The 23,213-nt window shown below is 50.6% G+C and overlaps 1 protein-coding gene across 1 annotated transcript; it reads right to left on the reverse strand.

The window, feature by feature from the left end:
• Positions 1-1,083: 1,083 nt before the first annotated feature.
• NMNAT2 (nicotinamide nucleotide adenylyltransferase 2) lies at positions 1,084-20,902 on the reverse strand. Its single transcript, XM_065649117.1, has 11 exons — positions 20,818-20,902; positions 6,944-7,032; positions 6,159-6,226; positions 5,394-5,472; positions 4,801-4,933; positions 4,069-4,149; positions 3,922-3,966; positions 2,706-2,782; positions 1,614-1,715; positions 1,316-1,383; positions 1,084-1,186 (listed from the first exon to the last, which is right to left on the reverse strand). Exons 1-11 carry the CDS (start codon positions 20,900-20,902, stop codon positions 1,084-1,086), a joined length of 930 nt encoding a protein of 309 aa, XP_065505189.1.
• Between the last annotated feature and the right edge of the window lie 2,311 nt (positions 20,903-23,213).

The raw sequence follows: 23,213 nt of genomic DNA on the forward strand, positions 1-23,213 counted from the left end.
GCTTCTCCCAAGGGACGTGCAAAGTAGCCACAGCCTGTTTGGGAGGGGGAAGGTATCATGCCTTTAATAAACTCTTCAAAGAGAGGAAGAAGGGAGGAGTGGAAGTAGAAGGGAGAAGTTTCCAGACAGAAATAGAGATCTGGAGGCCAGAGGATGGGGATAGACCCAGCACCCACAAAGCTCAGCCAGATTTGGGGCAAGTTCTCACCAGAGGCTTTGGGTCACCACCTACTTCTTCTTCCCTTGTTTCCTGGCAGCATAAGGGGCAGGTCCCTTTCTAGGTGCGGTGGGCTTCCCCCTCCAACACTGGATCAGAGTAAAGCATCACCCCAGCTCCACTTGCCTAGGGGCTGGGTTGGGTTCACTTGCAGCCAAGGAAAGGTGAGACATGACCTTCCCCTTAGTAGTGCTTAGGCGATGGTGCTTTCCAAGGCCTCTGCTCCCCTTCAGAAATTCCCTTTCCGTGGTTTTTCAGGGCCAGGAGGAGGAGGATTTTGTTAGCTCGTTTGTCCTACTGCTGGCCTGAGAAGGTCCACCTGCTGCGGGACACCGAGCCGGTTGGTTACAACTGCCCACTGCCAACAAGGATTCGTCTGGTCATTGTTGCCAAAGGGCTCACACTAAAACTGTGTAAGAAAAAAGAAGTCCACCTAGATTTATTGAGCTTAAGTACCATAAGATGACACAGAAGAGGAACGCCCTGCTCTGAGCATGCTGGGAGGATGGACCAGGGGTACCATTTCCCAGTGCCGTGCTGGGAGGGGGTGCTGGAGCTGCCCCACCTCGAGTGCACCAAGCACATCGCTCTTTTACTTGTCCCCCCTCCTTCCCTGTGTACGAAGGGGAGGGCAGTTCCCTGAAAAAAAGAGACCAAACCATTCCCCTCAGGGCCATGCCATGGTTCCCTGGACGTTGCTGAACGATGGAGCGTTGGTGCTGGGAGTGAGAGGCAGATGTGGTCAGGAGGCCATGGGGTGGGGAGAGAGATGGAGACATGGACTGAGAGAGAGAGAGAAACAAGAGTGATGGAGAGCTGTGGGCAGGTGGGACACGAGGGCTGTCTCGCTGCAAGGCCTCTGGCGCTTAGCCGGAGGCGTTGATGTAGAGCTGGCTCTTGAGGATGTAGTCAATGACGGGCTGACAGAGGTAATCCACAACATGTCCATCCCCATGCTGCAGGGCCAGTCTGGGGATGTGGAGGGAAAGAAGGGGTCAGAGCCCACTTGGGTGGGTTGGGTGGCACCTTGGTGTCCACACAAATGGAGGGGCTGGCTGGGGGAACCCATCTCCCCGCCTCATAGCAGAAGTCACCCACCTGCTTTTGGTGGAGCTGACGACCGACATGGGGTGGTTTGAGTCATCCTTCACCACCAGGATGTTGTTCTGTGGGGGAAGGAGGAAGAGATGAATGAAGGGATGGCCTGAAAGCAGGTGTTTGTCCCTCTAGCCCTGCTGTCCTTTGGGGGCTGCTGTGTGGTGGCCCCATTGCTTATCCCACCTAGCAGCTCAGAGTGTCTGGGCTCGAGACATTTTGTGTCCTGTGGCAGAAGTAGGTAAAGAGAGGATGGGAGGTCCTCTCGCAGCCTTCCCCAGCCACACACGCGTCCACTTACTTTGTACTTGCGGAGTATGGAGGAGTGGTTCATGATCCGGTCGGGGTCTGCTCCATCCCGGGGCACCACCACGATCCCGAACTCCCCCACGATCACCTCCATCTAGGAGCAACCCAAAGTGAGGAGAGCTTTCATAACAGTCCCGTGCAAAACCTGCTGCCATCTGCCAACCCCTCCCCATGCCGTGAAAGCCAGGCCATGGTCTGGATGGAGATACAAAGTGAATTTGAGGCTATCTGGACAGTCTTTGGCAGAAACTTGGATTTATCAAGGAGGGGTGAGTGGTCTGCAGTGGATGAAATAAAAAGACAGAGGGTTAAATCCTATGAACAGATGTTGAGGCTAGGAAGGGCTTGTCATAGTAGAATGAGGGTGGCAGCAGAAGAGATTGTTTGAGGAGGACGTGACCTCTGCCTCACTGGAGGCTTTAGGAGCAGGATGGACGTGTTGGTCCTGACAGAGGTCTTCTGGGGTTGTTCTGCCCTGGGCAAAGCAAAGCTGAGTTTGCGCCAAGGCTGGTGGCCAAGTTTCTCACCGCATGGGGATGGCTCCCACTGCCTCACCAATCTCAAGACAATCCAGGCTCATTCAAAAGAGCTCTGGGTCAGCAAATTTTATTAAGCAAAAACTGTAGATTTGGCTGTAAATGTACTTAATTTCTAACATCGAGCCAACTTCTGTAAACCTATTTCCTACTGCCACACCTCACTCTGCTGGGACTCGCATCTACTTGAAGCCGGCTCCGTCCAAGGGACGAGGAGTGGGAGCAGAGCCTTTGGAAATCCCTTGGGACCAGCTTACCTGTACCCGGGGTGATGTCCTCTGTGTGAGGAGGAGCAAGGCTTGGGGTTGTGGAAGGGGCAGCTGGGCAGGGTTGGTGACTTGCGTGCAGGAGGCCCCATCCCTCCGGCTGCCCATGTGTAGGGGAGGTGAGGGTTGGGATGGAAGAGGAGATGGGGATGGTGGCCATGACTCCTGCCATCCTGAGGGACCTTAGCAGCTCGCAGGAGTGCTGGGTGTGGGGAGCAGAGGAGGAGGAGGAAGGGAGCCTGGGGAAGAGGAGCACAGAGGCACCCAGCAGTGGTGACTCACATCTGCCTCGTTCCAGAGACCGGGGATGCAGAAGGACTCCAGCAGGTCGCTGCCGCAGAGCAGTAAGATGCGAAGTTCTGAAGAAAAGAAGCAGAGAAGCTGAGAGGTGGGAGCAAACAACGGTGAGCACCTCCCATTGCCATCCCGCTGCATTGCTTGCGGGGATCCTCTTCCACACAGACCTCCCCTGCCAAAACAAGTCTCACTGAAGATCCTCTGGTCCTTCTCACATCCCTGTTGGTACTAAACATTAAATAACCTCTACCTTATTTTGTTTCAGATCCTCTCCTGTGCTGCTGGGTCATTGTCAGCCTTGCTACAGCTGCACTCCAGCCCTGGACGGGGGGTATGCCAGGGGAAGGGAGTAATTTCTCCATGCTATAGAATCATAGAACAACTTGGGTTGGAAGAGACCTCCAAAGCTCCCCCAGTGCCCCCCCTGCCATGAGCAGGGACATCTGCACCAGCTCAGGTTGCTCAGAGCCCCGTCCAGCCTGGCCTGGGATGTCTCCAGGGATGGTTCATCCACCACCTCTCTGGCCAACCTGGGCCAGGCTCTCACCACCCTCAGTGTAAAAAAATTTTCCACTTTGGCTGCTTAGGTGGCCAAAATCCCCCTGCTGCTGAGTGCAAAGCTTGTCAGGGCCATGGACAAAGTGAGGATGTGGGTGTCCTCACTGCCAGAGGGCAGGTTTCATGGCACTTGGCCTCACTTTGCACCAGCGGAGGTATAGGTTGGACATTAGGAACAATTTCTTCCCCAAAGGGCTGTGGGGCATTGGAACAGGCTGCCCAGGGCAGTGCTGGAGTCACCATCCCTGGAGGGGTTGAACAGACGTGGAGATGAGGTTCTCAGGGACTTGGGGCAGTGCCAGGGGTGGGTTATGGTTGGACTCGCTGATCTTGAGGGTCTCTTCCAACCAAATTGATTCTATGGGGTGACTTTCAAGGCACGATGCCACAGGGAGTCTGTGCCAGCGCTGGGAGCCAGGTCTCAGTGGCATGGTCACTTTGGGCTGCTTTTCTGCCCTCGGGAATAGGCTCTGGCCAGTTTCGCGCTGCTCTGGTTTTCCCCCTGAGCCCCGACAGCTGGCACTGGGACAGGATGAAGGTCCAGCATCCTTCTCTCACCACCAGATCTGTCGTGCAACCGCTCCCGAGCCTGTAGTGCCAGCCCGGAGGAGCCAGAGGGAGTTGGATGTGGATGTGTACTCACCGATCTCCTCGTACCTCATCACTGTCCCCAAGTTGGCGTTCTCATCTGCGGGAGGGAAGCACAAGAGAGCTGCTGGTGCCCGGCCTGGAAGGAAGGCTGGGGAATGGTGTTGAAGTCGCGGCAATGCTGGAGCTTTCCTCTACCTACCCACAAAGGTGAAGCGCTCCATGGGCGGGCGAACGCAGCAAATCCGGCTCAGGCTTTCTCCCACCTTCCCCAGAATCTTTGCTAAAGGTGAAGAAGAAAAATTAACCAGAGAGACAATGATGCCCTGGCAGACTGACCCCTACAAACACTCTAGACGCCCTGACCCTGCAAGATGCTCCTGTGCCCAGGGGTGGGAACTGCTCTCAGCATCTCCCCACCACCATCTTCTGTGTTCTTAACTCCTGAGTGCTACGTTATGCCTTGAAGAGAGCAGCTGGACAGCTAAAATCTCTTTAAAAAAATCACAAGATGTTTGTTTTTATGGGATTTAAGTAATCCTCCCTCTTCTGCCCAGCTAATACCTCCATGTCCCACATCCCACCGGCTCATGGGGGATCCAGCAGTGTCACCTCTCCTGCCAGTTTGTCCCTTGCACATACCCCACGGGTACCAGGTAGCCTTTCTCTTGGCTGCTCTCACTGCCTGAATATTATCCAGCCGAAGACCAGGGAGATTTCACAGACATTTTAAGCTGTTCTGGGCTCCCCTTGCTGTGCTGGATGCTAACCAGTTCCTCCATCGCATTCCACCCGGGCTTGGGGCATGGAGCCCAATAAACCGACCTGACCCAAAAATAAGATGATGGAGCACTGTTTCTAACACTTGGCAGCCCTGGCTGGGAGGTGAGGGGTGGGTGGTCATTCCCTCCTTCCATAACCTGCTGCCACCTGCCTGCGGTGGGCTTGTTGGAGACGTTGTTGTTGTTGTTTTGGTAGATGGTCTGCGAGGACTCGTTCTGCGGCTGGCCGATCACAGGGGTGATGGAGGGGGTGTTGACGTTGGAGAGGATGCAGCCGGTCACTCTCTGCAACGAGGGAGAGATGTAGCTGGAACAGGACCTTCACCCCAGCTGCCTCCCAAAACCCGACCCCTGTATCGAGCCTTCACACCCCAGGATAAGGTCATCTCCAGTGGCAGGAGCACAACAATCCCTGGATGCGCTACATGTCTTGCTGCTTCTGTGCCTCCTTTTTGGGCTGCCCGTGAGTTTTTGTGGTGTTTCCTATCCTTGGTTTGCTTGCTATATCCACGTGATGGCAGCAGCCCTTCCCTCCATGTCCCTGCAGTCACCTCCCGTCCCATCTCTCAGGCCTGCCCGGGCTTTGGAGGGACTCTTCCTCCTGGGTTTTTTGCTCCCCACCTGCTGAACTTTCCCACCTCGCTGAGTCTGTCCCAGCCATATTTTGGTGTTCGATGTCCACGTTCTGCTGCAAAAGCAGCCCTGCTCCCACGCTCTCCCCGCACCGCAGCCAGGGCTGCCTCACCTTCATCAGGTCCCGGTGGTGCTCCAGCACGCTGCAGGTGGTCTGCCAGGTGTCCTGGTAGCACTCCCAGGGGTCCACCCTGCGGGGAGCACAGCAAGGCAACAGTGTTCAGCGATGACCTGCCTGGACCTCCTGGCCATGCTAACTGCTCCCCACCGGGCCAGCCAGCAGCACCGTGAGCAGCCACCATCACCCCATGATCTTCCTCCAAGCCCTTCCACCCAGCTGTCCCAAACAGCTTTGGGGACCTGAGCGTGCGCCTGGACACCGTTCCACTCTTGGTATCCAGCTAACCAGCTTTTATTTGGCTTGGTTGTAACCACATGTGTTACAACCCTGTTTCCTGAGATGTTCGTGGTCCCACCTCAGCCGCCAGATGCCATGTGGCACGGCTGGGAAGAGGGGTCAGCAGGCTGGTGCTGCAGGGGTAGCAAAGGTGCCACGGCACAAGGCTGGGGTGGGCTGGGTGACCTTGCGCCTCACTTAGACATCACCGACTCAACAAGTGGCTTGTGAGACCCACCCCCCCGAAGCCAAAGGGCCCCCTTGAAGGATGGTGTAACACTCCCATCAGTTCTCTGCTGGACCAGGAGAGGAAGGCCTCCAATCAGGCTTGGCCTGGGAGAGGAGAAAGTCCATCCTGGACCTCTAGCAGCTGGTGGCATCTCCACTTTGCATGCAGGACTTTGCCCCCACGGTGCCAGGGAAGGGGCAGGGGCTGCCAGGGCCGCCGGTGCTGTGGTGGGTACGGACTCTGCCCCTCACCTGATCCAGTCGGAGGACTGGACGGCCAGTTGGCACATGGTCAGGCGGTGCCGGCTTGAGACCAGACCCTGCAAGAGAGGGTGATGGGGGAACGGTTATGGGATGCAAGCATGGTGCCCTGGCCAGCCTGGGCTTGCAACCCTTCCCGGGGCAGAGCATCAGGCTCGCTCAGATGAGACAAGCCAGACGGATATGTTCCTGATCGCAAAAATTTATTTAAGCCCCTGTTTGCCGGAGAGGAAGAGTCCCAGCCTTGCCTCGGTCCCAGCTACAAAACAGTTGGTGAGGTCTGCTCAGCACCACCACTCCCAGCCCTGAGCTGGTGGGGCCAAACCCAGCGATAGTGGTTTCTGATGAAATTCCTCCAGTTTTCAGAAGAGGAGGAAACTCTCTCCTATCCTAAGCTGGAATTTCCCCCACCGCAGAAAGTGCTTTTAAAGGTCCCTGTTTGCATTGTTGCCATCCCCACAAAAAACTGTCTTTGAAATTGTTCAAACAAAAAAACCCCAACCCTAAAAGATGACAACTACTATTTTGGGTGAGAACGTTTGTCTTTGCTGTCTAGTACTTCAGCTGGTTGTAGGGTCTCACTGCAGTTTTTATCTAAAGAGTGAGAAGTTTCATCCTTTCCCTCCTCTCAGAGGCTTTCCCATGGTCAGGAGCTACCCTGGGCAGAAGAGGTCCATAAAGGATCATAGATGCAGGTGGTGCTGCCGACTGCTCCCCCCCGCTTCAGAGATACCATCACACACAGGAGAAAGAAATGGGAAATGAGGACAACCCACCGTCTTCCCATAGGAGTCGTGCACGGGTGAGACGATGCCACCGATGACAATGAAGCGTCCGGTCTTGTGCAGGTAATCCCGGGCTCGCTCTGAAGGAGGAGGACAAGGAAAAGGGTGCAGGTGGATGCAGCTGGACCCACTGACCCCTCAAAACCCTGCTACCACCCATTGGCTTTGCCCAGCACCCATGGAGCGGCTCATCATTGCGTAGATGAGGTTCTTAGGGACATGGGTTAGTGCCAGTGTTGGGTTAACAGTTGGACTCGATGATCTTGAGAGTCTCTTCTAACCAAAATGATTTTATGATTCTATCCCAGTGCAGGAAGTGCTGGGTGGGGAAGGCAACCAAGGGCAGGGCTGGATGCATCCTGACTGTCCATCTCAACCTTGGTGATGCTGAGCATGGACCTTCCTGGGGACCTCCAGACCTTGCAAGAAAGAGGATTTGGTGGGGAGAGGGCAGGTCTTTAGCAAAAGCTAAATCACCTTCAGACCCCAGATTACCTTCAACCACCTCGCCAGGGTTCTTCTGGTAATCCTGGAACAGCCAGACAGAGCTTGTGAGGTGATGCATGAAGCTGGTTCATTCCCTGCCTGCAGACAAATCCTTTCCTTTTGATTTTTCATTGCTCATGAACTATGTGCACCCCTTCTCTCCTTATAACTTCTCCCTTCCTTACCTGCTCTGGTTTGCAGCTGACTACCAGCCAAAAGTTCCCTCAGCACCTGAAAGGTGACCGGTGGCTCTCCTGACCTAGACCGTCACATTTGACAAGGGCTTCTTGGAGTGGGCAAGATTTTTTTTTTTTTAAAAAAAAAGGTCAATAACAAAACCTGCTCCCTCTGCCACCACTGGGCTATGGGAAGAACCAAACCCTCAGGTCCGTGCCCTTAGAAAATACCTTTTTAAAAATAAAATTTGTTGTGTCTTTCATGCAAAATACGCTGCTTCTGGGGACCAAGTTCATGGTCTCCTGGCAGACATGACTAAGGCCAAAGACACTGCAGCAGCTTTTCATTCCTCTTCTTGTCTGTTCCTTATGGTCTGGCATCCGTGCAGCTCCCAGCCTTCCCTCCCTGCTCATGCACAGGTTTTTTGCCTGGGAAAGTGCAGATTTTGATTTGAAAAGCCATCAACCTCGGGAGTCTCAGTCCCATTCTCTACCCGTTTGAGGGGTTTCTGGCCTATTTGTTGTTGAGCTCAGCTTCTGCCACGACTTCCCAGCCCATTTCTTGCCTGTTGAATACCTGTGATGTCCAGAGACCGCCTGGACCCCAGAAAACACCCTCAGGTATTTTTATTTTCTATGAGCACTTTATAGCCTGCAACACTGACGCGACGATGTTGGGTCAGAAAAGAAAAGCTCATTTCTTTTCCGGTGTAAATTGTAAATCCAAACCCTTAGCACTCCAGCCAGCCTTGCATGGCTTTTAACCGTTGCAAAGTAAATAAACTACCAGTGACGGACCCTGCCAAGAGGTGCATTAGCCCACCGGCAGCGTGCGGTGCGGTGGAGAGCTCTCAGCTGCGGCTCCGTGTCCCCCAGCACAGCCCCGCTGTGACGGCTGGCGGTTGACCTTAACCTTGCCGCGGTGGGGACAGACGGGACAGGGGTGACATCTGAACCCTTCCCAAGCGCTGGTGACACCTCAGCCTTGCTCACTGCCCCTGCAAATGCACTTCAGATAATTTCTGGCTGCACCGCTTTCCTGTGAGGTGACGGTGGGGAAAGGCTGGCCAGAAGATACACTCCGGGGCGGCAAAAATTGTAGGTGATGATTTTCATCCTGATTGCATGAAAAAATAGTGTCCTGCTTCCCCAATAGGAGATCAATGCTTATTTATGATGTGTTTCTTTTTGGTGAGTCTTACTGAGTATATTTAATCACATCATCTCAGCTCCTCTGGCACTGCTCTATCACCTAAACTTATGTTAATGAAATAAAATATTCCTCACGTTCAGTTTTTCAAAGTGTAATTTCAAATAGTATTTGCTTTGACTTTGTGCGCGGTTCATCCGCTTCCTTTTTCCTTTTCCTTTTTTTTTTTTTTTAAATGGGGGAGTCCCACTGGCTGACTCTGATTTATGCCTTTCTCCCCCAGGGGATGGAAGCTGCAGCCCGCTCTGTGCCAACCCTCTGAAAACACACACGAGACAGCGAGGAGGTGAGAAAGTTTTGCACAACGTTAATCGCTCCTCCCTGAGATCTGGGGCAGGGGAGGGTGCGCAGCCATGAGTGAGGGAGAAGGCAAAACCATTTTCCTGGGTGTCCCATTCTCCTTTCAAGCAATTTGGCCTCTGACATTCTCGGATGGGAAGAGGGATGTGGCTATGAGGTGACGAGGGCAAGGCAGGAGCTTTCCCGCTGTCTGAAATACCTTCTCCTGCAGGGGAGAGTGACCCAGATAAGCCAGCACAGTTTGGTTTATTATCGAGCTAGCAGCACTTGCAGGACCTAAATGTTGCTTCCTACCCTGAGCCCAGCTCAGGAAAGGAGCCAGCAGTTGTTCTCCGTCTAATTGAGTGGTGTGTGTGTATATACATATTTTTAAAAAAAAAAAAAAAAAGGAGATATAACTCTGAATGCCAAATCAGTGATGTATTCATCAGAGACGTAGTCATCTCTGAGCACAGCTCTTCTCTCCCGCCTGCCCCAGAGCCACTTTCTCTGTCCCACCTCGTGTCTTCACTGCCATCGGCACCTCCATTTCCTTGACTTCCCAGAGGGACAAAACAACTTTTCTACTAGAAGAACAAGCCCTGATCGCGCCTCAAGACAAGTTTCTCTTTAGGGAAGAAGCAGGCGGAGGGGTCAGAGTGTGGTTCTTTGTCGTGGGATTGACCCTTCCCAAGGCGACCCTAGGGAGATCCCAGTGTGTCCCACCAACCCAAGCAGCCTGTCCCGCCTTGAGCTCTGTGCCCCTTTGGTGATCTCAGTCAGATTCCCAGGAGACTTTTGGTTGGTAAAAATATCCCGTTTAACCCCCTAATGTTTGATGATTTTTCATCTCCAAGCTAATCGCTCGGTTATGTTTTTTACCCTGCACCCCATTAGCTGCTTCCAGGCATTGTAGAAGCAAGAAACTTGGAAGAGACTTCCATGCTAAACATCTTCGGTCTTTGCTGCACATTTGTTTTAATGTTTTTTTCATAGGCACAAAAAAGCATTGGCCACCAAGTACCTGGAAACTGCTGGAGGCTATGAAAGACCCCAGAAAAATGTTGCTGCTGGTCCCCCCACCTTCCAGCCTACCCAGGCACCCCACCAGCACCCAGCTCCGAGAGCCACCCAAGCGATGACTAATGCAACTCACGTTATTGCCATCTGTTGACCACTTCATGGCAGAAAAGGGAAACTAGAAGTTTAAAACAAACAAGCAGAAAAAGGTTGAAGACTGAGTCACCGTGAGCTGACCTAGAAATAGCAGAGCGCTTGCTGGAGACCTAACAAGATGGGGCCTGGGTGGGGGACCTAGCTGGGCCCAGGTGACCTGGGTTTCTTAGATAAAGCTGTAGAGGAACAGCCTATTTGATGTGATTGAAATAAACTTAAACTGAAGGCATCCTATTTCTCCCTCTTTTTTTTCAGAACTGGAGTATTCCAAGTGGCAACGAGTGCGAGAAGGTCCACAGGAGCCCAGGAGGAAACTCTGGATCCCAGAGCTTGAGCAGAAGCATCTGAGGAAGAGCCTGGCAAAGCAACCCAGGCCAAAGTGCTTTTTTCCTCCCCCTGGAGCATCCCACCTGCTGTGATGGAGCAGGTAATGCCCATCAGGTGAGCAACATGAGGACAAATATGGGGAGATGCTGCTTGAGTTGAAGCTGCCACCGGCTCCTCCAGGTACAGCCTGGACCTACTTTTATGTCACTCTCACCACGTCTAAGGAGAAGTGATGTTATTTATTGCCCAGAGATCTCCATCCCGGTATCACAGGGAGAGGACGAACGTGCTCAGCAGCTTTCTGTTTCTCACCTGAAGGATGGGCCAAGGTGGACCACCCTCCACCTGGTATTTAACACCCAGAGCTTGGGGCTGATGAGCTGTGGGGAAGCATCAGACCTGGTAAAAGCAACTCTTAGCAGACAAAAATGGATGAAGAAGATGACTTCACGTAAAGAAGGATATTTTGTTGAGCTCCCTGCTGCAGGACAGCACGGAAACGCCTTGCTGGGAAACCTTCAGAAAAGGATTAAGCACCTCTAGGTAAGGTGAGCGTCTGTATACACAGTATTGAAATGAAAAGTGAGAGGTGGTAGAACTTTCCCTTGTTGGTGTATTATCTGGCTGACCCAAAATTCAGCAAGGGCTGTGCACTCTGTAATGTGGTGCATGGTGGAGGGGAGAGACTTCTAGTGTAGTATTTTCCTCATATTTTTTAGAGAGAAATGTACCAAAACGCACACTTTCCAGCACTTGGTGTAAAATGCCCCCCTGAGCACCAGGATTTATTTAAGTACAGACTGGGTTAGGGGACATCAATGCAGCTGGGCTGGGCAGAAAGCAGTCGGAGCAATTTCAGCTGAAATCCGTCTCTCCTATAGGGCTTTTGAGACTAAACAGCTCTCCAGCTGGTGTAAAGCGATGTAAATACGTTGCCTGCAGTAAAGTGACATCAATTTGTGGTGTGAATCTGGCTCGGAGCTGGTATTCTGTGGCTGTATAAATATCAGGAGCAAAAATAAACTGGCAAGCAAAGGGGAGGGTGCTCCAGATAGTCATAACTGCTCTGTTTTGAAATGATTTTTCTTGCCCTGGGCCCATGGATATAGTCAAACAGGACAAGGGTAGCAGCAAAAGGAACCTGGCAAATATTTCCATTATCCTGCCGTGGTCTTATTTTCCTTCCACCAGGATGAGGGTGGGACGGCCAAAGTAGGACAGGCACCTCCGTGTTTGTCCCTGGGGAGGTCCCAGTCCTTATCTTAACCAGCCACGGGTTGAGAAATCAGTGTCATCTAGTGCCTTTTATTTCAAAAAAAGGAGGAAAAAATCAAAGCCAAACCACAACAGATTTCTCCACTTGTTTGCCACTGCCCTAATTTCCCTGTGCAAGTGCTCTGTTTTCATTTCCAAGCCATTGTAGCACATCAAAGCCAGCAGTTTGTACCCCTGGGCATGGGCTGATGCATGGCAGGATCAGAACCCTACCTGGAGCTGAGGATTTATGGTTCCCAAATCCCCCTGCAGCATTTGTCCGGCAGCTCTTTGCTGGTCTTGGGTTGCCTCAACACAGGGCTGAGCCCCGTGCCGTGACTCTCACCCCCTGCTTGTCTTTGCTGACAAAGTGTCTGGAAATGCTGCCCCTGCAGGGGTCTGTGTTGGCTGAACGGGGACTGTGTGGGCAGAAAATGTCCCACCTACAGAGATGCAGAAAGGTCAGGGGGATGCTGGTGATAGCATGGGACAGAGGAAGCAGCCGAGGGAGGACTTCACCTTCATGGTGCCACAAAAGGGATGTCACGTTCCTATTACCACAGCTGCACAGCTCAGCAAAACCCTCTACTCTTCACTGATCTATTCCCAAGACCCCTTTTCCCCCAAAAGAAGCACTGACGCTAGCTTTTCACAAAGCAAAGGTGCCAAAAGCAAAGCCACAAGCCATGCCTTCCAGCATCCCCAACCCAGCTCATGAGTCTTGCTGGGAAAACTGGATTTTCCTTCCTTCCCTTACCAACAAGCCCCAGCAAAATGGGATCTCCTTAGCGAAGGGGCTGTTGGGTTTTCGATGAAAGTAGAAACCTTGGTGGAGCAGAGACTGAGCAAATCCTTCCTAGCCTGGCTCAGGGCTCTCTACCCATCCCGTGGGGAGCTCCTCTGCATTTGCCTCCTTCTACACCAGCTCCAAACTAGACGTATCCCAGTTCATCTCCTCCTGGGGCAAGCCCTATAGTGGCTCTTGAAAATATGTATTTCGAAAGACTATAGGTTTTTCTGTTCCCAAAATATGGATTTAGCAGTTTTCTGTGGGTGTGAACTTCAGTAAGCTCGAGCTTACTAAAGTAAACTAGTTGATTCTGGAGGGGGAGAGAAATAAAACATGCTCCCGAATTATGCTGTCTTCTCCAGGTGTGATGCACACCTTCAACACCGGCGAGCAATGCTGCTTTGGGGAGATGAGAGCTGTGCTTAGCCCTGTTTTGTTTTCAGAGCTGTGATGGGCACTGCAGATTTTTCCCAGCTTTCTCCATGCAGGCGCATCCCAATAAATCCAGCCCTGCTTGGCTGGGCGCTGGTGGCACCATGGGAGCAATTGCAGTTGGGGTTATAAATGCCAGAGTGGTAGATGTGCTTGTCTCCAAGTCCAGAGCTACCCTGGCTTTATCTCCATTTTAGGCTGACTTTTCTGTCTTGGAGGTTGTTGGGTCTTTCTACAGGTGCTTTAGGCTAGGGTTAAGGTTAGGATTAGAGCTAGAGGTGGGATTATCTGTGCTGCACATTTTATGCCACCGGACTGTTTCTGTTTGCTCCTTGTCTTCTGGCCACAAGTGGTGGGACATGGGCTTGGACCTGTCTCTGATCCACCTCTGTGCCACCTTCCATATCTCTGTGGACCCCTCTCAGCCCCGCTGCATTGCTGCCAGAAAGTATTTCAGAGGCCAGGACGTGCAGGGGTGAGGGTATTTATTTTGGGCCAGTGGCTGCACAAAGATCAGCCTCATCACCAGCTGCTCCTACCCGCATCCCCCATCACCGCGGTACCCGGCACAAACCCACAGCAGCCCGGCAAGGAAAGCCAAGAGGCATGCCCCCCACCATTGCATCCATAGGGAGAGATTAAGTGACATGCCCAAGGTCGTGTGAGAGATGTGGGCTGCCACTGCTGGGGTTTAACATTCAGCTAATTGATACCCTCAGTATTGCATGGGCTGCTATTAAAAAGTATCAGAGAAGATGATGCGGGAGGTGCGAGCATCTTAGTGAGCTTGAATGGTTTTTAAATAGAAGTGGAGCCCCTGTTTCTTTTTTGAATGAGGTTGTAGGACTGGATTTGTCACTGCTGAGTTTGTTTATAGTCGGTGGAAGTAAGAGAAGGTACGTGGCACATTTTGGGAGGTGGCATTGTCATGGAGACAATGTAATGTCTCACAGACCATAATAAATGCTGCTAAATATTTAAGAGCTTATAAATATTTTAAAAGATTCCTTGAGTAGTTATTGATGGAGTTTAATACGGTGCTTGGGAAAACTCCTCCTCTCAGTGGGTCATAAAGAGGAGACAAGATGCCTGAGATGCAGGAAGCTGGCAATAAAGGCCGTGAAAAAAGAGTCTGTATGGGGTGCAGTGATGGGAATGTGACTTTAACTGATATATAATGGCATCCGAAAGCACCATGGCTGCAGTCCTGCTGGTGCTGCTCAGTCCTCCTGGCACAGCATCCCAGAAACTGCAGTTTTGGCATGTTTTGGGCAAGTGCTGGGAGTGGAGGTGTTGGCGACACCCCTGCGGCACAAGGCTGGGCTGACCAGTTTCACCGTATGACACTGCTCTGAGCTGGGAGCACTTGGTTGGGCAAGTAACAAGCGACAGGATGAGAGGAAATGGCCTCAAGTTGCATCAGGGAAGGTTTAGATTGGATCTGGGGAACAATTTCTTCCTGGAAAGGATTGTCAGGCGTTGGAACAGGCTGCCCAGGGCAGTGGTGGAGTCACCGTCCCTGGAGGGGTTGGACAGACGGAGATGAGGTTCTCAGGGACATGGGGCAGTGCCAGGGGTGGGTTATGGTTGGACTTGATGATCTTGAGGGTCTTTTGCAACCAAAATGATTCTATGATTCTGTGTCTTGCCCTCCCAGACCCTTTCTACCTGTGAAAGCTTTTGGCTGTTTGCTGTGATTTCAGCAGCTTGGGTGTCAGCAGAAGCTCCCCATGGCATTGCAAAACCTGTCCAGAATTAACTTTAAAAGTTGCTGAGAGGTGGCATGGATGCTGCAATTCCCTGCATCCAATAAATCAGAGATGAGATGGAAACACATGGCAGCCTCGCAGAGGCCTCAACTTCTTATTCGTGTTGCAGATGGCAGAGGCAAAGCCTCTCTCGAGCTCCTTAGGAGCTTTTGCGAGACGGGGAGGGGTTGGAATTTTGATTCTGGTCATTTGCAGATATATTTGCTTTTAAGCAAAAGGGGAAAGTGCAAGCTGGCATCCTGCTCATCCTCACAGCTCTGTACCAGGCAGTGATGCTCTCATTAAGCTGCCCTGCAGGTTAGTCATCTCAATATACTTAAAAAAAAAAAAAAAAAAAAAAAGGTGATTCTTGAAATTCAGGATATTAAAACAACACACCAGAAACAAAAGCCCCAGCTTCTGCCTCTCCCTCCCTCTTTACTCGCAGAACTCCATCTCTTCAGCTCAAAATCTTCTTCAGGTGATGCAGCAGACCTCGGTGCTGCTCCTCTGGAAAGGCGGCCTTGAATCATCAAAAGCAGCCTGCTGGGATTTTTAATTGCTCAAATTTTCTTACAAAGCCATACAGTGAAGAATTTTACTTCTGACAGCAAAGTCTTCTTTTGTTGTTATCCATCAGAAATGTTTTTTACCCAGCTATTGGTTGGGATACAGACTCTCTTCAGTAACAGATGCACGTAAGATATAGGGACAATTTAATTCTAATCAGAAAAAAAGGGTGAGGAAAGGAAAGATGATGGAGACTTGCTGAATTTCTGGATTCATCTTATTATGAGCTATGGTTTTTTTGCATGAGTCCAGGTCTCAGTGCTGTTTGAAATGAAGCGCGTGGGAAACCCTGTGCCTAAAGAGTTTCAAACATTGAAGGTACCAAGACTCCCTACGAGGAGGGCACATCTGAGCAACACAGGGTGTTTCAAAAAGACAGACCCAATTCAAAATCATGATATCTTTGAAACCAGGCCCATCTTTTTAAAACACCCTGTACTGCACAAGCCCCTTCTGCATGAACGGACCTGGAGCAATCCCTCACTCCATAAACCAACGTGCAGGAGATGAGACAGTCGGGATACAGGTAGACGCCACAGATTTGATTCAAATCTATTTGCTATCTAAGGCTTGATAGTGCCAAAAAAAAAAAAATAGGTGTAAAAAAAAAAAAGACGGATGCTTTTGATGGAGTGAAATAACAGCACTCCAACCCTTTCCTTGGGGGTGACCCACCTCTGAGCATCCCCACCACATCGCTGGACCTCACGGGCACCGTGTGACCACAAGAGGGGAAGGACGGTGTGAAAGCATCTTCTGCAAGGGAGGGACATCCCCAACAAAGCTCTGCTGATCAAAGGCTGACAATCAGAGGTGGAAGGGGGACAGAGACATGTCAGCAAGGGTTGGGTTTGATGGGTGACCCAAGCCCCAGAGGTGAAGCTGTGTCAGGCTGCTCTTAGAGCTGGACAGAAATAAAACCGCGTTTGGCGAGCAAGGCTGTTTACTCGAAGCCAGAAGTTCACGTGTGAGAGGATGGGTTTTGAGGAATTTCAGGACCTTAAAAAGGCAAGAAAAAAATGCCTACCCTGCCAAAATGGGGAATTGGAATTTACAGAGAGGTCTTTCTTCTACAATTGAAGAAAAACAAGTAAAAAGAAAACAGAAAAAAAAAAACCACCACAATATCAAAACACTGCATCTTGATCAACCTGATACCATCGCCCCCCACCAAATCCCTCATGCTCCTGTTTGCAGAAATCACCAGAATAAGCCTCCAGTTCTCACATAGCCATGTGACGGCACAAGCCCTTTTCCCCGCAGAGCTACAAAAAACCTCGTTCAGCATCTTCCCTCCGACTGCCAGCTTGTTGGCTCCCTCTCCAACCCTGAACCACCACGAGGGAGAACCGTGCAAACCTTGGAGCCTCTGACCTTGCGTGGTGATGCCTTTAATCCCAGGATTTTACTCAAGACCACCTTCAGGGTGAACCATGGCTTTTTGATCGAAAAATGTACTTTCTACCTTCCTCTGCAGGGCTGCCCTGTGGTTTTCATGCTCTGACCCTCAGGTAGGAGGAGGACGCAGCTGTGTTGGGGTTCTCTGAGCTGGTACAATATGGGGAAATGATTTAGTTGTCAAAGCAAGCACCAGCTCCTCAGCTGGAAGAGTGCCAATGCGGGCTATGGTGTGTTAGCAGGGCTGTGCAGATTAGATTTTGCTTTTCACATTGGCTGGTTGGCTTTTGTCCTTTGGGTGGCATCACTTGCACAGGAAGGAAGCAGTAGGTGACCTGTGGTGAGGCCAAGATGAAGGGGGATGTTCTTTAGGCAGTAAATCTGTAAATCCCACTGCTGGCAGTGTTGTGCTGCTCCATGTGTCCCCACAGGTGCCAAAGCCACCATGGGAACGTCTCAGAGATTCCCCTTCTGAGCTGGCTGCAAGGGAGGAGGGTTAAGCATCTACCCCATGCTCAGGTCTTTGTTCTGAATCTTGTTTTTCTCAGATTATTAAGACTTTTTTTGCATGACAGCTGCTTTTCCTTCTCCCTGCCTCTTAAGAATATTAATGGATTTTCATTTCAGGCTGAAGCCCAACGATGTTCACAGCAAGTTTTAGAAACAACCTCTGCCCTCTTCTCTCCCTGATATTAGCATCCTAATCTGTCTCCCATAGCCACATAAAGCTAGAAAATACAACTCCAATTTGTGACTCAGAACATACATACATCTCAAAGCACATCTGATACCACAAATAACTCAGAGTGTATTCAGGGCGATGTGGGTGTTTCTCTCAACCGCTTGGTATGGATGGCTGTACAGCACTGCATCTCACCTACTTTTTAATTATATATTATGTATCTTATGCGAATTATTAATTTGTATGTATGATATTTGTTTTATATACACAGACATGAATCAGCCTCATTTGGGGAGCCCTAGTGACCCAGCCTGGTAACCGGCAGAGGATGGAGGGAGCCCTGTTGCAGTAAGTTCAGTTCCACACGGGTGCAAGGCTTGGGTTGCATTTGTAACAAGAATTCCACCTTTCTGGAAACCCAAGGATAATGATGATACTGAGTCTTAAATCCATATGACTGGTGGAAAAAATAACCCAGTGGTAACCTCTCCCCCACTAGAAGAGATTTCCAAATAATTAACCCATCTCCTATTCAGGCAAAAATCCTGTGGGCAAAGGTTGGCTTTTGGCCTGAAAAAAAAATGGCAAGATCCAGTCTGAGAGAAATGATGGTTGGCATACAACGGTATGTCTACAGTGGCATACCAGTGCAAATCTTATATTTTCCTTTGGCTCAGTGCCATGTGTCAAATAAATTGTGTCTCTCTACGTTAGGCAAAAAATGCCTTTATCAGGCTCATGATGCCCAAATTTCTGTCTGAAAGATGAAGTCCATCTTTTTGCACCAATTCAGCATTTTGAAGTACAACACTTACAGGATGGAGTACTGTTTTGGTTGGACTCCTATAGCACAGAGCTAAAGGAATAATGCAGATTTTGGTGGAGATTCCCACGGCTTCACATGATTATTCTTTTAGGCTTGGAGGGAAGCGTTTCTCAAACAAAAAAGAACAGGGATTTAGAAGCTAAATTCTGTGTACCTTCTTTGTAGAAGATTCGTTTGTCCCTAGTAGGTATCTCAAGACTTATATTCCAGTATCCCTACAGGATATATATATATATATATATAAAATTTCCACATCAAGCCATCCTCTTTGAGCTAAAACATGTCTTCCTGAAAGATGTCCGAGTCTTGAGCTAACAGCCTTCAGGTGACCGAGCATCCATCAAGTACCCAAGTACCTTTTCCTGCTACTTGATTAGCTTCACTCAAAACCACATATCATATTTGTAGGTTGAAACCTACAATTTCCAAACCTGTTCCTGGTATCCTGGTATCCAAATCTGTTCCTGGCACCTCTCCGGTCTGCTGAATAAAGGAGTCCCCTTCCGTCACACAGCACGTATCCCTCCCCCATGCAGATACTTAAAGGCCACCATCAAGTCACTCCTTAACATTTTTAAGGATGGATCTAGGCTGAGCCCCTCTAGACTCTTGCCACAAAGCCTGGTTTCCAGAGCTAACTTAATTCTTGTTCCTGTTCTTCCAAAAAGGGTTTTGCTAACACTGTACATGAAAATAATACAACCTTTCTTCTGCTGCTTGATATTCCTCTGCTTGTATCTGCAAAGATTGCATTTGCTGCCTTATTTACAGTGTCACATAGACTTTGTATTCAGCGAGCTACAGACAATCGCTCCTCAGTCCTCGACACAGTCACTGTTTGGCAGAAGACATTTGCCTGTTGTTTATATTTGACGTGCATTCCTCCTTGCTGGACATATGACTCTGCATTTGACTTCACTGTTTGAACAAGCCCTTTTGACCAAACGACCAGAGTCAGGAAGCACAACCGACTCGTTACCATCATTAATTGCTATTCTACCTGCTTTGGGGTCACCGGCACTTTTTACTGGCAGGGATTATATATTTTTTTCCAGGTCATTGATAAAGATACTGAACAGTACTGAGTAAAAAAATTAATCTCATCAGGAGTCTACTAAAAACACTCACTGTATACCAATATCACACTAATCCTTATTTTCTAAAATATATCTTGTTGGTGGCTTTTAGTCCATGGAATATGTGCCATGTTAATATTTTTAGTATTATTTTTCTTAATAAAAATATTATCTAGGACTAAATATGGATTACAGAAATCTGTTTTATCAATAGTTGCTTCTATCAGTGCAGTCCTTGTAATTTCATTTAATTATTGTTTTTATTTTTAAGTAGTTACTCTTGTTCCTTGTTGTTTGCAATTGTTTTAACCTTAGAGAATAGGCTTTTTTTGAAGTTTCAGGTATATTGATGCCTGGGACTACATTTTGCTGTCATTTATGAAATGGAATAACAATGTGATCATTTGCATCCAGAAACCCATCATTTTCTAGCCTGCTGCCCAACTCGTTATGATCAACAAAAACAAGGTCTGACTCAGAAATACCCCAAGCTGCTTTCAATTATTTTTGCACTTGCAAACTTATCTACAGCTTCTAGAAACCCCAAGGATGCTTCTCCAGCTGTAGCATGAGACCTTCAGCATCTGCTCCCCAGCCTCAAATCTCCTGTCAGACATCAAGGATGGTTCCTCTCTCTGTGCTCCAAGAAGGGATATTAGAGGGGCTGATTTTTCTACTCCCATGTTTTATGTGGTCTGCAGCAGACGCTTCACCCTCACAGGGCTTCTCCCCACCCAGGAAAGTCACTGTTTGTATAGAGATCTCCTGGCATTTTGAGCTTTACCCCAACCGTCAGTATTTATGGCACGTCAGACTGTCTTTGACAGAGACTGCCCTTCCTCCATCCCTCCCTCCCTCTTGTCTTGCCTGAACAGGCTGTAGCAGTGATTCCAGCATCCCCATCATTTGGATCATCTCACCGATGCTCAGTAATATCAGTCATCTCACACGAACGCTTCGGATTCCTTCCTACTATTATCGATCTAAGGGTTGGGTACCTTAGTATTTTAATTAACTGCCTGTATTTTTGTTCACTTCTGGTTTTAGCTGCTTGGCCCAGTCCCTCCCTCGCTCCCCGGTCAGAGGACGTAGAAGTGCTGCAACGACCGCAGACTTGAGACCTAATGGGCAAATGTCAGCTTGGAAATAGCACCGGGAGCGACCCCGGGGGGTTCGTGGGGGGCTCCTGGCGCTATTTTAAGCTGCGTGTCTGACAAGGTGAGTGCAGAGGGGGAAGCCCGTTATCTGAAGGGAAACAGAGCCCACGGCTGGATGCCAGCCTGGGGGCCGAGGGTCGGGTTCCGCCTCCCCCCGCGGCGCCTTCAGCACCAGCTGCCGCGGACAGCGCCCGCCCGGGGTCCCCGCTCCCCGGGGACCGGACCGCGGCTGCGCCCCCCGAAACGTCCTCCCTCCCAAACCCCTGCCCGGGACTGACCGAACATCTGGATGTGGCCCTTGGTGATGGGGTTGAAGCTGCCGCAGGCCAGCAGGATAACGTGGGTCTTGGTGGTCTCCGTCATGGTGGCGGCGCGGCCCTGCCCGGCCCTGCCCCAGCCGCTTTTTGTGTCTCGGTGCGGCTGCGGCGGCGGGAGGGAGAGGAGGGAGAGGAAGGAGGGAGGGAACGGGGGCGGTGCCGCTGCTGCGGGAGTGGGGCCGGGACCGCCCCCCCCCGGCATAGCCCGGGGCACGGACACCCCCGCGGGCATAGACACACACGGTGCATCCATCAAATGCCCGGGGGTGGGGGCTGCGGCCAGGAACCTGGGTGTGTACACGCACATATGTGTATACACACATACATGTATACATGTACACGTATGCCCGCACACCCCCACCCCCCACATATGCACACGTCTACCTGCACAGGCACAAATATGTGCACACACATCTGCAGAGACATGGACACCTCTACACATGCATGTACACACAGGCATGCACACATAGAATCGTTTTTGTTGGAAGAGACCCTCAAGACCATCAAGTCCAACTGTTAACCCAACCCTGGCACTGAACTACATCCCTAAAAACCTCATCGGCGTGTCATCGACGTGTCAGTTCAACCCCTCCAGGGATGGTGACTCCATCACTGCCCTGGGCAGCCTATTCCAACGCCCAACAGCCCTTTCTGGGAAGAAATTGTTCCTATGATCCAATCTAAACCCCCCTGGTGCAACTTGAGGCCATTTCCTCTCATCCTATCATTTGTTACTTGGGACAAACAAGTATGTACATGCAAACATCCACACCCCCTGTATGTGCACAGGCATGCGCGCTACTTCACATGTACATGTACACAGAGACGCATCTCCCTTCTCCGCAGAGGGCTGGGGAGAGGTGGCAGATACCTACACACACACACACGCAGGGGCTATGCTGCCCCCCCAAACAAAGGGAACGCGTTGGCTTCCTCAGGGCTGAGGAGATGTAACACACACCTGGTCACCCCCAAAACGTGGTGTTTGACAGCAGCCACACTGTGCTTGTCCCCTGTCCTGCTCAGATGACCCCAGACACCCCAGCACCCACACCCTCAGCCTGGGACACACTTGGGCCTCCCGGCTGCCCCAGCCTCAGGGCGGCATCGCTGCAACGGCCTTCTCTGGGGGGACCAAGGGGAGGCCAGCTTGGGGGGGCTTCAGCTTCACCCACCACCTCCATTTCTGTCTGAAGGAAGCCAACATCACGTTAGATGTGGGTGAACCAAAAACTAGTCTTTATGGCAAGGTAAACCAGTACCAGACCAACTGACTGTCTTCATTCCTCATTTGCATGATTGCAGCATCGCTGCTCTCCACTAATGAGGCTTCTCTCTGGGAGAAAGGGCCACCAGAGTCCTCTCTGCTGCCAGCCACTGCTGGCAGAGCTGCAGGCAGCTGCCTTCAGCCACCTCCCAAAGGCTGTTTCTGCCTCTGGCCTCTCGCTTCTCTCCATCTTCCACACACAGGTTTCCCTTTCTCTTCCTTCAGCTGTCCTCCTCCCTCTGTCCTTACAAGTACCAACACAGGGCTCTGAGCCACTGTTATCTCCTCTCTGTCTTCCCGGAGTGCTGGCTTGCAGTCCTGCCCTCCCCAGCAGGATGTATTTCTTGCTGTCCTGCTAAGACAAATTATATCCAGCCCTTTGCTTGAAAACTTTTGCCAGCTCAGCCAGGTGCTGGGATGCTCGTCGGTCCTACCCCCAAGTGATATGAAGGAGCAAGACCCCCAGGGGATGAACCCAAGAAGATATTGAGGCCATTTGCTCAGAGAACCCTTAAATCCTTGTTGTGGAGGCCCTGGCTGCAGTCATATCCCCAGAAGCATGTGCTGGTCTCTTGCTGCACAGGGGTGCGGTAACACACCCCGGCGTTATGTTTTTAAGCTGATTTTTAATTCAGATGAAGCTGGCATTGAGGGAGAGGGATGCTGAGACAGCCAGTGTGCTCTGCTCCTTGCTCCCTGCCTGCCCGCTTCAACTCCATCCAGATCCCCAGGGAGACATGGCATTTGTTAATGGGGGGGACTCCTCTTTGGCAACAAGCCGGCTGAAAACCTGCTGGTGTCTGAGAACTCGCAGCCCCCTTTGAATAGATTTTGCAGGTTGGAGGCTGCAGGAGGAAGATTGGGAGGGAAGCAGGCACAGCTGCTAGAATTGAAATAAACCATTAAAAACCCCACCCATGCAGCACAGAAAGGAGAAAGCAGTTTACATGCATTAGTCAGAGGTTCTTCTAGCCAGGAAAAAAGTAAAAATTAAAAAAACCCCAAACCAACAACAAACAAAACACTAGGCAAATACTCTCAAGTAGGAGGAAAAAAATGGTGTTAAGGGTGTAGATGTCTGTCTACAGGC

The sequence above is a fragment of the Caloenas nicobarica genome, chromosome 20, assembly GCF_036013445.1.
Source record: "Caloenas nicobarica isolate bCalNic1 chromosome 20, bCalNic1.hap1, whole genome shotgun sequence".
Taxonomy (NCBI): domain Eukaryota; kingdom Metazoa; phylum Chordata; class Aves; order Columbiformes; family Columbidae; genus Caloenas; species Caloenas nicobarica.

What these genes read in the sequence shown, in the direction of transcription:
- NMNAT2 (XM_065649117.1), bottom strand. Translation starts at nt 20,902, where the DNA reads ATGACGGAGACCACCAAGACCCACGTTATCCTGCTGGCCTGCGGCAGC. An exon ending in CTCCAACAAGCCCACCGCAG is followed by an intron (nt 4,150 to 4,800) that starts GCAGGTGGCAGC and finishes CTTCACCTTTAG; the next exon opens with CAAAGATTCTGGGGAAGGTG. An exon ending in CCATACTCCGCAAGTACAAA is followed by an intron (nt 1,384 to 1,613) that starts GTAAGTGGACGC and finishes CTTCCCCCACAG; the next exon opens with AACAACATCCTGGTGGTGAA.